The following is a 15,931-nucleotide window of genomic DNA, read 5'->3' on the forward strand; positions in this document are numbered from 1 at the left end:
ATGGCTGTTTAATACGTATACCTGTTGTCTGTCTGTACAGTGTGCTTACCGACCAGTGTAGTAATATAAAAATTAAGTATAAAAAAATATTGGTGCTGCTTACTGTGCAGTTGACCACATTGGTTGTAATATAAAGCTGCCTTTTCCTCTGTTTTCTTTGATTTAGTATTTTCATTTCATGTGTGGCAAGCTCTTCCTACCTGTGTGATATGTTGACGCAGATTATGACCATAGGCTTCAATCTGCGAGTGGGTGCACTTGGATGTGGGTGCTTGTTACTGGGGTACAGAATCCAGATACTTTTTGCCTCTTTTCTCCAGTTGATTGAAAGACAACGTGAAGAATGAACCCTGTGATTTAAATATTTTCCAAGGGCTCGACACTAGGCAAATTTCTTATCTTCTGTTTGTCTAGTGTAAAGTGCCTTGCTTATTTTTCTGTAGTTCAGTTAGTGTTGAGTGTGTGATTTTTTTTTTTTCCCCGCTCTTGCTAGAGAAATGAATTTAACTCTAATTACAGTAGGTTTTCCTCAGTGACCATCAAATGCTCTACCATTGCAAAACCATTGAGAACCCAGACTACACAGAATCTGGTGAAGGCTTTGCATAGTGTGCAGTTAGCATGGATGCTCTGATGCTGTGCAGCGGTCAACAGAGAGGCTCTGTATCAGAGGCTTGCGTTTCACTAACTGGAACAAAGATGGGCATGTCTTAAGGTTTTTATCTTTAGACCATACAGTTTTTTGTTTTGGGCTTCTCAAAGAACAAATGTAGTAAACCCTTATGCTCAATAGCAAATCTGAACAAATGGGTGATACTACTGGTTATCTCTTATTTCCTCCAGTTCCCTGATGCATTATTTGTCTTGGTGCTGGTGTAGCTGGAATGGGCTGTGGTTTTCTGTGTCGCTTGAGGGTACATGGTGCATCTCTAACCTTTCTGTGTGACTGATGATATGCATATCATCTAGCTGTACACCTTTCTGCTAAAAAAGTCACTATTTTGACCTCTATAGTTTGTCAACTTGCAACTCTTTTACAAGAGTAGCATTATGACTTAAATTTGTGAAGCGTCAGTTTTATTGCAACTTAATTTACCCATGTAATGAACTCTGCCATAACTGTTGAATTTTATGGGATAGAAAAAGTAGTGTAAATACGTTTTAAAATGTGATTCTTAAAAATATTACAGTATGTTTCTAGTAGTGTTTCTTATGTGCATCTTTTCCTTACCTTTCTACTGTTCTCATTTTTTTCACTATTATCCTGAAAGATCAATAAAATCCTCATTTATAAATTGCTAAAGTTGTTATATTTTTATATATTGTGGATCAATAGAGTGATTGGACAGTGGTTGCTTTACTAGTGTAGGAAACCAGAGGAGTGACACCGGTTGTACAGTTAGCTATGCTGAGTGTACAGAATTAACCGGTTGTCTTAAACTTTCAGCATTAGTCCCCTAAATTAGGGACCCTCAAACTGAATGCTGAAACTCGTATTCTTTTGCCTTCTCCCCTTCCCTCTTTCCTGTCACCCTGCTGCCCCAAGGCAGTTCAGAGGTGTCAGCAGAGGTTGCTGGTACTTTTTCTGGAAGAGCTACTGAGCTAAAGAACAAAACCCACTTCTGGCTGTAGAAGTCCCTCCAGTCGCAAGTGGCAAGATGCTCAGAGGCTGAATTAGGGAAAGTTTTGCTGTGTGTTTATTCCATTCTTAGGTGCTGCCTAGCATCTGTTCTCAACTGTGCTGTGACAAGACAGTGAGTTAAAAGGATTCTTTTTGCTCTGATCTGATGCGGCTGTTCTTCTGTTTCCAGGTCCTCTTAGATAGTCTTTGCTTGATCTAGCATTAAAGGTGTTTGTTAAGAATGTTTTCCTCTTTTATGAAGCACGACAGAAGTCTCTCTTTAGAAAGACACTGGAAATGATGTTCAGCAACTTTAAGTTTGGTTCTTGCTTGCATCTTTTTTTTTCATGTTCAACCCTTTTTTCACTTTAAGCTTCCCATAGAAAAAAGGTTTTTTCTTTTCCTCCTCATATATCTTGCTGTATGCCATTTTTGACCATTTCCTGTGATTGGAGCACCCCTGACTTCATAACAGTGTTCCCCCTTGCCCTTCACGCTTCTCCTGCAAGCATCCTTTGTAATCTCTGTAATCACCCTGAAGCAGTGAATTGAATAGGTGGGCTGGAGGAAATCCACCGCACGCAGGGAGATCGTTCACTGAAGTGCAACTCTTGTCTCACTCAAAGTGCATCTTTAAACGAATTTGCTACATCAAATATGTTCTGTTGGGTGCCCCATAACCTTGTTGGCATCTGAGAAACAGTAATATTACTTTACCCTTCATGCAGAGTTCTTGGATACAGCAGTGTGTTTACTACTTGGAAAATATTTAAGTAATTGGTTTCAGCAAATAATTCTCTTGTGATGTGTGGGGATTTTTTCTGTATTTATATTCTAAACCATTTTTGAAGTATCAGTCTGGCAAAAAAAAATGACTGAGGGAAGGAATCTGCTCTCTGATTATCTGGGCTTGGTTTGCAAACCAGCAGGGAATCTCCTTAGGGAGCTAACCCTCTTGTCTAGCCCTGGTGAGGGTTTGGGCAAACAAGTTACTCAAGTCTGAGCACCCAGAGCCCTGGGTGAGCATTGCGTGGTTTGACCAAGGCCCAAACAGGGTGTAAGGAGGATAAGATGGAGGAATGTTTTGCTAGATGTTTAGCATCTTGCCTGCATTGTGTGCAATGTGTATTTTGAGTTTTACAAATGGTGTTTTCTGTTTTTTAACCCTTTGAAAGCCACTGTTTGTTTTTACTGTTGCACATACCTGAAGAGGTAAATTATGTGCTTGAGTGCTCAGAAGACTGGAACTCTAGGAAAGGAAATCCATTACTCCAGAAAAAATGGAAATTCCTCTTCACCTGCTGTAACAAATGTAGTATTGTCAGTAGCTAACATATGGTAGCTATTTCTGTGGAAAAGTCAAAGTACTATTGTTCATGACGATGAACAGAAATAAATTTTCTTCCTTTTGTAGGTGTCTTTACAGTGCCCTCTAGTAATCTTTTGTAGAAATGCTGTGTGTCTCTTTTCTCAGACCAATTTGATAAAGTAATGAAAATGGTTACTGTAAGAATAAAAAAAAAAAAAAAATTGAACTCTGGTCCCCTGTAACTGATGTGCTTTCCAAAGGGAGCACTGCTAATATTAAAAATCAGTAAAAATTGCTTGCCATTCTTTTCTTTTTCATACTTGATCAGGAAGAATATGAAAACTATAAGCACTCTGAAGTCAGATTACCATAAAAGCTACCGGAGCTGACAACTGTAAATTAGGTACACCAGTAATGGGGTTTCACCCAGGGCTGTGAAGTTACAAACAAAGAAGCTAATTTTATCTTTTTGCTTGAAGGATGAGGAAGAAATTGCAGGGGAATAAGAGCCATACAAAGCATTCAAAAATGGGCTGGAATAGGCAAAAAAAAAAAAAAAAAGTTCCTTGCATACTGTTAATTTCACGTGAAAGGTAATCACTTTGGCTTACTTTGACAGATGAGAAAAGAGAAGTTTGACATTGGATGAAGGCTTTGTTAAGGGGTAGAGTGCACATTGGTTTTCATAGAGCTTGATACCCTGATGGCAGTCATCACCCTGAAAGCATCTTAGCTCTGCTGTTAGATCATCTATTGAACAACTATTCCCAAGAGATTTTGATTAAGGTAACTTCTGTGCCTGGAGTTTAAGTCAGAAAGGTTTTACCTTATTATCATTCTAGCTTATTTCCATCATTAATAGCAATAGAAAGGGGATATGTGCAAGAATGTTTTGTCCTTTGTATCACGTAAAACATGGTACCATTTTTAAATTCTATGCAAGCTTAAAGGGATGTGGCAGTTAGATTGGCTATTTGAATGAAAACAGATAGTTTTCTGAAAGGAGAGAAACGGTGATTCCACAAAAAAAGGAAAAGGTTGATAAAATCCTTTAAGCTTTCCTTCTGAAATGGTTATGAAAAGAAATTTTGCAGTTAGGATATTCAGAGTAGTTCCTTCATTGGCTTAACTTGAATATTAAATAGTCTGACTTGCTTTTCCTTTGATTCTAAAAGCAAAATCTCTTTGAAAGGATGTTCGTTGCAGAAGGTGAGACGTTTGTAGGACTCGGTTACTAAAAGTGAGTTCTATAAAACCCAAGGGTTGTTTTTAAGCAACTTGAAAGGAATCTAAATTTTTAGTCTTAGTGGTTATAAAGGATTCTTTTTCCTTGCACACCGGGAGGAATAAAAAATCTAATAGAACTTGTTTTTGAAGCACAGCTGGTTGACAGACAGTTTTCTAGGTTTGAGTACAGGTTTAAGGCAGACCAAGAAATCGATGTCAGAAGGTAACTGTCTAGCAGTGGAACTCCAGACCAGACATGAGAGAAACATCTCCTTGGTGGGGGTTTCTTTCTGGACAAGTTGCACAAGTGTACCATGAGAAATGGTTATAGTGAATCATGCTTTAGGGGAAACTGCTACAAGAGGAGTTTGTGCCATCTTTTCTACTTCAGTTTCCCAAGCTTAATGTGCTGCAGCTCCTTGGTAAAGGGGCATAAGGGTTGTGACTCAGCGTGGAAGTGCTTGCTAGCTGGCTGTTTAAGGGAGCCATCATCACACAACTTTTGACAATTAAAAGCAGCAACACTGTAAACAGGGAACTTGCTTCCATGCATTCGAAATTCAGGTAAAAATTTCAAACTCCCTGGAGGTGTTAGAAAGGCCATGCAACTAAACACCAGACGTAAATGCATCTCCTAAGATGTTTGGTATTTGAGATTACAATCTGTGTTTGGATTTTGCTGTTGATCATTATCTTGTTCTCCTTCCCATTATTTAATAATATATGAGGAGATGATATCACTTACAGAAAGAGTGGTTAGAGTAAATGCATGGATGCTTACTTTTCAGTGTTTTACTGCAGGCACACTGTACACTATTTGGATACTTTTTCTTAATTCTGTTTCTGCATAGTTTTTTTTAATGGGCTAATTTTTTTTTAATACAATTTTGTGCTTGACGTCTGTCAGGAAGGTCAATTAAGATTAAGCTAGCAGTAATTTGTTATTAACAAGTGAAAGGTAACTGGAAATACAGACAAAGCTGTAAAAGCATTGTTTGAAAATGTAGTTTGCTTTGCTTGAATTTGTTCTTTGTTTATTGACTGTGCTGTTTGAAAGGGAAGGATACTCCTAAGTTACCGAAGGCAAAGTCTTGAAACATACTATTTCTTTCTGTGTTATAGTAATTCCTATGGTAATGATGAGTATCTTAACTATTGTGTTCTCGTTAGTACATGGTGTCAAAAACCTTCTCAACTCAGTAACGTTAAACCATTAGAGAATAATGTGCAAAAATACTTAGCTTTTTCACAGCTTCATGTTTCTAGATGGATGCCTTTTGAAAAATGGGAGCAAAAAGGCAGAGCAGAGTTCTTTATAACTAGAAGCTGCCATCTGTGTGTCGATGACAGCCTGCACGTAGGCTTGTTGGTATTGATAGGCGCTCTTCACAATAGACCGTAGAGGATAATTTCTCTAAACTTACAATTTTATTGAGGAGAATGATTGAGGGTACAGGTTTTCTGGTGGTATCCTAGGCTGTTAATATTCACTCAGTATTGTCTGCTTGGCATGTGTTATAAGCAGGCACCTGCGCACAGGATTGACACAACTAAAGAGAAGAGGAGGACAAAAACATCTGGCTTTATGCCGCTCTCTTTCAGGAGAATTTGCCAGAACAAGCAGCTTTCTTCCTGTCTTTCTGCAGCACAGAATAAGCCCTTTTTAGTAAAGGGGGAAAGGGTTTCTGTACGAGTTGTTTCCCCATATTGCAAAGGAAAGGATGTCTCTCCCTTATGGATCTTGAAACATAGCCCCTTCTCCTGTAGGCCAGGGTGAATCTCAGGCACCATATCATTCTTCAAACATCATTGCTAGCCCACAATGTTTAATGATGCTGGGGCGAAGATGAGTTACTCTTTTTGATGAATATCTTTGTTATAGTGTATTAAATCATAAAAAGAGGAAATCTGCTTGTGCTGAGGAGAAAGGAATCTAGTAAGTCTGGGAAAGTTCAGATTTATACATGGCATTACTTATCTTATAATGTTACATCACTTGCTCTCCTCGGTTCCGCTGTCAGCCGACCACCAGAATTATTAAAGTACCAGCAGGATTTATATTGTACATCTGCAGTCAGGGATAGCTCTTACACTTTTTACTTTTTTTCTTCATGCTTAAGCGCAATATCATTTTTGTCTCATAAATTATGTTTTGTAGACTCTTTGCGAAGAAAGAAACAGAATGGTGTTTACAGAATGCTGTTTAGAGAATTTAGCCTTGGTTTTTCAGTAGGAGTAAACTTGCCAACCGCCATGTATATGATAGGGCTTTGGATGTGCTTTTTAAAAAAACCTATATCCTAAATCATATTTGGTTGGCTGATGTATATGGCCATCATATGCGCTTTAATTTGGTCAGGTGGTCTGTATTCTGCCATAAGGGAAAAATGTAACATTAAGTATAAAATCTAACGTTGCCTAAGCATTTGTTCTGTTGTGGTATATTATAATATGTTACATAAATATTGCTTATTGGGCAGTACAGAATGTTTCCAATGTTGTCAACGAAATAAAAAAAAATTACCAACCTGCTAATACTTAAATTTTATTTAGAGATTAATGCATGTAGCAATTTATCCATATAGATAATGCGCTCCTTAGCAATTAATATTTTAACAAAACCACAAAACAAGTTTATTGTGAGCTCTTGCTGGCAGCTTGCAAAGAATAGTGTTTGTAACATCAATTAAAATACATTTGGCTAATTCTTGAAGACAGCTTTTTTAATGATCTAGGTTAGGAAGGGCATGACATACTGTTTTTAGGATTACAAGGGCCATTGGGAATGTTAATTAAATTCTGGTGAAAAGCCTTTTAAAAGTTCAATCCTGCAGCAAGAGAGTTTAGATCTTTTATCATTGACTTGCAGTACATAAAAAGGGGCTTTATAATAGTTCCTGCCAGTCTGATTAGGATTTTGTCAAATGCTTGTTTTAAATGTCAGTTTTCAAGGGTGTTATACATGTACTCTTAAATTGCTTTGGAGCCTAACTTAAAGGGACAAGTATCATCTCCCCTCCATTGACATATCTTTCCTCAACATGTAAAAGTAAGTAATCATTCTTCATCAAAGCCCTGTATGACTGCTTCCAACGACTGAGTCCTTGTGTACTACTTATTTAAAGTCAGGTACTTTTGATGAAAGATGTGTTTGGATACTTTCATTTATTGTTCTGTTTGGAAAAGGTGGTTCTGAAATTATACCTGTGCTTCACGTTTTCTTTCTGGATGGTTATTGCATTTGGTTTTTGTAAAATGGAATGCAGTTTCTTTCCACTAGTTATGTGAAATGTATTAAAGTGCTTTGCTTTGAATACAGTTGACGGTTGTCATCAGGAGTACATCGCTACCAAATAGTTTTGGTGGCAGCTGTGGATTAAAGTTGAATCTATAGCACTGGTATTTGGGAAATCTTCTGACACATACTGCCACGCACCAGTTTGAGGTAATTTGTATGTACTAAGTAGAACTGAGATCAGACTGGTTTTGTCTTAAGTTGTTTTCCTGAACACCGTAATTTCTGAAAAGCTTGTGTCAGGCAGCTGTTAAAGCACACATTTAAATAATTTAAGTTTGATATCGGAATGGTTGTGCCTTTCAGAAATTAACTGAATAATGAAGGGAAGCTTCTTCCCACTTGAGCACCCGCTTTGCATTTACTATTGTAGGCATTTCCTCACCTGAAGCCTTGTTAAAGGTGTACCACTGCACAAAATGTGATGCAGCTAGCATCAAAAATACATCAACATACAAAAATACATCAACATACAAAAAATGAAAGAAGTCCTTCTGTAGGTATGGTAGCAGTAAAAAGAAGGCGAAAGGAAGTCTTGGATTTCTTTTTTCCACTGAGGTATACCATCCTTTGAAAATGCAGCACTCGGAAAGAGCGATTGATGAGCTTTTTCTGTCTTCCCTAGCAGCTTTCAGATTCGCTGTAGCCAGAAAGTGTTGTATTAAAACTTCCTTCTTTTGACTTTAAAAGCCTTTGCATGGTCTTTAGGGAAGGATGCTATGAGGAGAGGTTCAGGCAGATTCATCTTTAATTTGTGAACTTGGTGTCATACCTAAAATGTGCTTTCTTGGGTCCTTTTTCAGTGAGAAGAGTTGCATGCTTATGGTCCTTTGTCCTGATATTGAGAGGCTAAGAGATTAGCTAGGCTTAGCGAAGGACAGGCTAAAAGTACTTCATTGTTAAACATTTTCAAATCAGTTCTGTGTGATGAGTTTTATCTTGGCTGAAACAATTTCAGAACAGTTGGTTAATTTTGAGAATTTGAGGAGAGATGAGGTACAAGGAGGGCTAGAAAAACCCAAAATATTTTCAGTAGGAGGAGAGGAGGAGCCAGGGATGCATAAAAGTAGTCAGCTTGGCTTCAGTTCCTGGAAAAATTGAGGGGTGTTTTTTTTCCTAACTTCTGGAAGGTAATGTGGGTAGGAGGGTTAATTGATACGGAATTGTCAAGGAAATATTTTTCAAACCATTCTAATTTCCTTAGTAGTTAAAAAAGTTGCGTAGAAAAAAACCAAACAAACTTACCTTATTCTTTCGTCAACCACTATCATCCCATTACACTCTTGTAAGGAAACAGGTAAACGTGGTCTTAACTGACATAGGATGGCTATGAAAAGGGATGGATAAGTGTTGAGAGAAGAAGTAAAGACTATGATATTGATGGCTGCTTTGTGTGGGATTTTGCACTTGTGTATTCTGAGTAAACGTCTACTAAATGTCTTCCACTCACAGCCTGGACAACAGAGTAAGCTAATTTGTTACATTTTCACACGACTTAAAGCTGCAAGAGGGAGGACAAGGTTCGAATTCAACATTGGCAAACTTTTTTGGAAGGAGGAAGGATTTGGAGGAGCCAAGTGAAAGTTAATACAGTTAGGCAGGAGTAGTCAGCTAGTCAAACATTAAATGAAAAAGAACAAGCTTCACAGCAGTTTCCGAGAAAAGGATCTAGGGATTACGGTAGTGAAGGGATTACAGATCAATGTAGTCAATAGTGATATGCTTCTGCGCTAAAACCTAATGCCTCTGTGTTGGGAGGGGTGAAGAAGGGAGTTGTAGAGCCTCCAAAACATGTGAGATGACACTACCTACACCTAGCACTGATCTTGTCTCTGCTGGAGATCTCCATCATGTTTTGGGCACAGCACTTCAGGAAGAATGTGGGCTGGTTGGAGATAATTAACTCAGAGTTAATTATCAGAGTTAATTATCAGAGCCCTCCTGTCTACCTAGTACTAGGTTTTCTACCTAGTACTAAACTAGAAATGCTAAGCCTAAAGAAAAGGCTAGAGAAGGATTTAAGTCCTCAAATATGTAGATGACTGTTGGGAAGGATGAACAGCCTGTTCTCCATGCCCACAGTGGCAAAAAGAGATGTGCTTAAATCATACCAATACTGCTTGATAGTCCTAATAATAGAGAGCATGAAGCACTGGAACTGAACACCTGTAGGAACTGCTGGGTCCCTACCACTGGTCTTCAAGAGCAGATCTGGGGGGGAGGGGGAAAAAAAAAAAATCTGTTGGGAATGAGCAAGACTTAACTGCTTCTGTTTCTGAGCAGGAAGATAGACTTGTCTTGCTTTTATTTAAGTTTCTTGGGCTGATATTAGCACAAATCAAGCCACTGATGTGGACGTACCTATGTATGTGTACACCCCCACCCCCCCCCACCCACCCCCCCCCGATAAGTAGAAAGAGGAAGGACTCCCTGCACAAAATAGACCAATTCAGTCTTTAATAATGTGGTGTCATTTAACTGAATAATCAGCAGGTTGATGGAGTGGGAGAAACGGCTTCTTGACAGAAATAGAAGTTTATTAAGGTCTTGTATGTACAAAGCCTTTTCATGCTGAATCGAGGCTTAAATGAGTGAGGTATGAGCTCAGTTGGCTGGAGCGTGGCTGCAGCCCACCAGCACTTCTGCAGAGTGCCCCTAACTCTGAATTGCAAAACCTTCCTGAGACTGTGGGCTAGAAAGGTCTCAATTCCAGTTTAACTTCCTTCAAGATGACACATTGTTATTTACCAACCTTTTTTTTTTTTTTTTTTTTTATCGACTACTTTCTGTGCAGGAATGTGGTAGTATCCTGAGTTGAAGGAGGCTCTGCTGTGTCTTCACAGGGCCTTTGGCAAGAGCTTTTTTAATGTTACCTCTGAAACCTGGCTGAGAATCTGCTTCCCATTCTTTCTGGAAGTCTCTAATCCAATCTGTGCTGCTGTTCCTTCCTGCCATGCTCTCTCTTGACATGCTCTGCCCTATACTCTGCGATGTTATTTCCTTGGGCACCTTGTTGCTTCCAGGATAAGAACAATCTTATCCCATCAAGGGATTTGATCTGCTCCAATCCGCACCAAAGCCAGACAAGGCAAACAAGAAACCGGCCTCCCCTTTTCAAGTGTTTTCTAGGTTTTATTTGGAAACCCAGAGAAAAAGGGTGGAGAAAAACAAAACTTGAGTGTTTGTATTTCTTCTGGTAGGGGTCTGGATCTATATTGGCAAAACTTAGAAACTTGTAAATGTGGGGAAAAAAGGTTGATAGCTTGGGTAGAATGCTTTCTCTTGGAAAACCCAGGGATAATAAAGTTTAATCTTTAATTTTAAAAAAAAGACCGTTAGGTTTCTGGATCAATGGAGGAGATTATACTGACAAACAGGTTAAAATATTTTCATGGTGCTCCTGACTCTTGTTTCTTTTTTGCCATTTGGTGTATTAGAGCTGAAACTTGCTACTCCACACACAGAGAATCAAGTATATCTGCACATAGGTGTGATTATACAAACCAAAGTAACATAAGCAGCAGCTAGAAATTTTGTAATGTGTTCTGGTTTTGTTGTTGGTGTGTGTGTGGGGGGGTTTGTCTCTCTTTTTATGCTCAGGAAAGACATAATCTCAAGGATTTGGATACCAACATAACAGGTCTCCAGTCTTGTCTGAGGCTGTTACTGTCACTAGGGAAATTTCAGTCTTTCTATACTTTTTTTTCTTATTTCATCTTTGAATTCTTGAAGGTAGAAGAATATTTGAATGATATAATCTATAAAAGCATAATTTATCTGTTGTGTCTTTCACACCACTTCTGCCTTATCTTCAAGTCTCTGTGAATTCTGAGTAGCAAAGACAATAGGCTTTGTGCAGGAAGGCTGGAGTCCCTCTCCGGGGGAAGCTGAAGTGTCTCTTTGGAGACGAGAGACTTTCTGTGCAATTCAGTGATAGAGGGAATCATATCAATTTGTTAATTAAGGCTATTTTAGAAGGCAAATCCGATTTAAAAAAACAAAACAAAACAAAACAAAAAAAAAACAACAAAAAAAACCCAAACCCACAACACAAACGAACAAGTGATTGAAGAAGCTAAAGTGCTTACAGGACAGACTTTCTTTACATGTAAAGGCCTCCTTCATATTTGTACTTTTTCTAAAAACACAGGTTTAATAATTATTCTGTGACTTAACGAAACAAATCTGGCTATTAAATGCATATTTCTCTTCAAGGTGGTCTTAACATACTTCAGCATTTCATTGTTGACCTTACTGTGAAAGATTAAATAATTTTGAGATGAATATTTTTATGATCCTCTCTGAAAGGTTTAGTGTGTGAGGTAGCAGCTTCATTTTGTGAATGTGTTTTAACCCTTTTCTAACAATGCCTTTCACCAGTGTTACGGATTGCCTTCACATTCTTAGAAGTGCTTAAAAGGAGAAACATATCTGTAGCATACCATGTATTGCTTACTGCCAGATCAAGTAACCTGGTTCATGGGTAGGTTTGCTACACTGATGTCAGATAAAAATAATGTAGTATCTACCTGTGCAGTATAATGGAGAACAGACCTTTCTTCACTTCTTTATTATATTGTCTGAACATTCATTTTAAAGACTATATGTAATGGGGAGACAACGCCTACACCCCCCAAGTTCAAGACTTCACCCCCCTTAAGGACTATATACAGGCTTTAAAGACCAACTGTTTTTTCTCATGTTTGCTCTCATGTTTGCACATGCTAACAATAGCTTAATGAGAGAAACCACTTGAATGGTTAAAAAAAAAAAAAAGTGTTACCAGTGGAATCTCCTTTCTGGTCTCTAAACAGCCCGTGACTTCAGAAAGTTACTGTTAAAAATTTTGGACAGGGGTAGCCTGAGCCTGCCACTTCATGCTGAGAGTACATTAGTAGACACAGTGCTTGTAAAATATGCTTTATTCATTAGGATTGTCATTTAGCTGTTGCGTCTATGGAAAATAGTTATTTTCTAGGCCTTGCAAAAAGACCTTGTAAGTATGGCTGTGTGTTTTCAGCTGGCATTTTGAAGTGTTTCCTTTTGCAGCTTGCTTGCTTTATATAAAGATAGGAGGAATCGTTGCAGCTCTGGGTTGAAGTGACTCGCTTCAAAAGCCCTGTTAACCTTTTAGTCTGTGCACTTCTGGTTTTGGTTTGCTGGTAGGCAGCTAGTAGTATTTCAGTTTATATTGCTGTGATGTTTTGTACACATATCCCTCTCCTAGTCCCCAAGCGGAGGAAAGGGGGAGTTTGTCAGAGTGTAGGTGGGGAGCCTTGATGTTATTTCTAAGGTTGGCTTTAAAAACAAAGACCCTGTTTTCTCTCAACACAACATTAGGCTGATTTGGAGAACTGTTCTTCCTTGAAAGAATTTTTTCTTCTTTCTGTTTTCTATGGATGATTTAAGTTAAGACAAGTCAAAGTGATATTGACACACAGTCTTTCTGCTTGACCAAATACATCAGAAATACAGTAATTAAAATTCAGTTCTTAATGGAAAGTATATGTTAATTATACAAGTATTTTGGGAATACTTAAAATGGAAAAGCAATCATGTTTATCCTGAACTAGAACAGAAATAAAATGTTTTATGGCACTTGCATGATGAGTTTAGCTCAGAATTGGTGACTCTCTTGAGGGCTGAATTATTCTTAATGTTTCTTAATCTTTGTTATACAAAACAAATTACCGTACTGCTGTGGTATGGCAGCCATACCACAAAAAGCCAAAAAGAGACCCTTAAGAGTACATATTGTTTGTTATAAATGTAGTACTTGAGCACATATATTAGTTTGCGTAAGTTTTGATGAGGCAGACTTCTGTCTGCAATGGATTGCTCAGGTCTATTAACCACATTGATTCTCACATAAGTAGACAAGTATGTTACAGGAATGAAAACTTCTTTGAATTTAAGAGTCCATTGGTGTAAATAGTCAAAGCAGAAAATACTGTCATATAGACCAAGCTATTTCTAAACTGTTCAGGGGGACAATATTGGAAGTAGTGCATGTTACAATATTTTGAAATGAGGATGCATTTTATGTTTAAAAAATGTAGCAGGCTAACCCAAAACTTGTGTGATGTGATTTGTGTTTTACAGGATCCCTTGTGAGAACCTTCACTCCTTTTTACTTTCTGGTGGAGCCAATGGACATTCTGTCAGTTCGTGGAGCTTCTGTTATAATGAACTGTTCAGCTTATTGTGAAACTTCTCCAAAAATTGAATGGAAAAAAGATGGGACTCTTCTAAATTTGGTGTCAGATGACCGTCGCCAGTTGCTACCAGATGGATCTTTATTAATAAACAGTGTGGTGCATTCCAAGCATAATAAACCTGATGAAGGATACTATCAATGTGTGGCAACTGTGGAAAGCCTGGGGACCATTGTCAGCAGAACAGCAAAGCTCACGGTAGCAGGTAAGTCTCCTTTTTTGTTGTTAAGTGTAACTAACAGCATGACAATGTACATGTATACTCTGTCCTTGCAAAAAGAGGAAGGCGCTTTCCAAGAAAGGAAAAGATAATTTCATACTTATCAGTGAAACTGCGACTACATATCTCTTTTTACTAGCTGAAAGCTGTCATATATTTTATTTGTCTAAGCGGCTTAATGTGTGGGTATTTTTCAGGAAATGCTGAAGATCAGGAAAACGGAAATGAATGGATTAAAAAAAAAGTGTCAGTTGCATGTAATCACAGTGAAGATTTACCACAGCTTAGAAGGAAAAAAAGAGTAGGGTTCTACTTTCTTTATGTATAAATACCCTTAAAAAATAAGTTTCTCTGACTGCTTGTATGTTGAGATTTATCTGCCCTCTGTCATGAAACATTTGGGAAGCTCCTAAAGCTAACAATGTGTACAATCCCTAAAGAACTGGAATAGTGGTGGAGAAAGCAGGAGTGCTGGGGTTTTGTATTTCTCTGTTTCTTGAGTATCAGGTGGGAACAAGGAAGACTGAAAAGTAACAAACAACAAAAAGCTTAAAACTTCCTTGACAGACATTAAGAAGCCCAAGTCACAACCTCACCTTTGGTGTTTTGAGTAACCTTTAGACATGACTTGGTAATAGCTTTTATTTAAGGGTAGAAAGCAGTAAGCAGGTGAAGTTTGCAGGTGAAAATAAAGACGGTGACTGGGGAAAGTGATCTGTTTTCAGAATGTCATTTGCTTATATCTCAGGGATCAGGAGTGTCAGACTGTGTTTTGTAAACTGTATAGCTGGAAGAGACTTAAAATTGCTTTGTAAGAGTGAGACTTCAAAAAACAACAAAAAAAAGGTAAACTAAGGTAATGTAACTAGGAAAGAAACCTATGAAGCAATTTTCATATTTCAAAAATGATGTTTGCCAGCCTTTTTCAAACAGCTTTTTTCTTTGCTTAAGAAATGTCTCGAGGTAATGAATTCTTTCTGACTAGTGCTACAGCATGTCCCAGAGCTGCTGCTTACTGTCATTTATATTCCGATGTTGTTTCGATTAAGTTAGCTTGTAGTATTGTTGTGAAACATGAGAAATGTCAGAAATAAAAAAAAAAAATAAAAAAATTGGGGTTTTATACCTTAAAGGAGTTACTTTCAGAGTCTGAATGAGAAGTACATTTCTAAGTTTGGCAATGAGGACAACAAAAGCAGTTCTCTCGCACTTATCTCGGGCAATTATCACCTTCTTACGTTGCTGCTGTCGTGATTAATTCTGCTGCTTTCCACCTGAGATCATTCAACATCTTGCTTCTGTTATCATTCTGGTCTGTATGATCATTAGGTAAGGTTAATGGGGTTAAAAATGAAGGTAATCCAAAATGTATTCAAAATTTCCAGTTCGATTTTCCTGTATCAATGTAGAAGATGATACTATTTTAATTGATAGTTTTTTAAAATGGACTCTTAAAGAGCCTTTTTGTATTTAAAACAAACAAACAAACAAACAAAAAACTCCAACAAACAAACCAACACATTTCTGGTGAGTTTTGTTTTCAAAAAATCTTTGCTAGAAAACTGAACAAGTACAGTCTAACCCCAGACAAACGAATGTTTACCACACAGAGTTGCATCTTTGTCTCCTGTTGGCCTAACAGCTGTATTAGAAGAATATTGTTAGATTATTGTTCGATTCCATGCAATAAAAATTGTAATTTTTTTTTTTTTTTTTTGTTCAGAACTAGAGGAAATGCTCTTGACGCATGTTCTGCATTGCCTTATGCCATCCTGTTAAGTTAGAAACCTGCACAAGAGCATCCTCTGGCTGCAGTGTGCATAAGTTGTTCTGCTGCTCCAAAAGCTGTGTGAAAACTTATTTTACCAACTCAGTTAAGTGCCAAGAGCTGTGGAAGACTACAGAGTTTAATCCTTTAGTTGCAGGGAAGGGTAGCTTTGGTTGCTGAGGGCTTTGGACTAAGAGGTGAAATATTTAAATTCTGGGTTAACTATATTGCTTTTCTTGACCTCATTTGAATCCCTCAGTTTTGTCAGTGGTTTTT

General features: G+C 37.9%; 1 protein-coding gene across 1 annotated transcript in view; it reads left to right on the forward strand.

Annotated features, from left to right (window-relative positions):
* Positions 1-15,931, forward strand: part of NEO1 (neogenin 1) — a gene marked incomplete at its 5' end in the record, with an annotated part of 215,101 nt that overhangs the window by 51,437 nt on the left and 147,733 nt on the right. The window contains one exon of the mRNA XM_082321339.1: positions 13,555-13,872. Coding sequence (XP_082177465.1) covers positions 13,555-13,872 — 318 coding nt within the window. The remainder of the gene's footprint in view (positions 1-13,554; positions 13,873-15,931) is intronic.

The sequence above is a fragment of the Platalea leucorodia genome (assembly GCF_965183815.1).
Source record: "Platalea leucorodia genome assembly, chromosome: 9".
NCBI lineage: Eukaryota > Metazoa > Chordata > Aves > Pelecaniformes > Threskiornithidae > Platalea > Platalea leucorodia.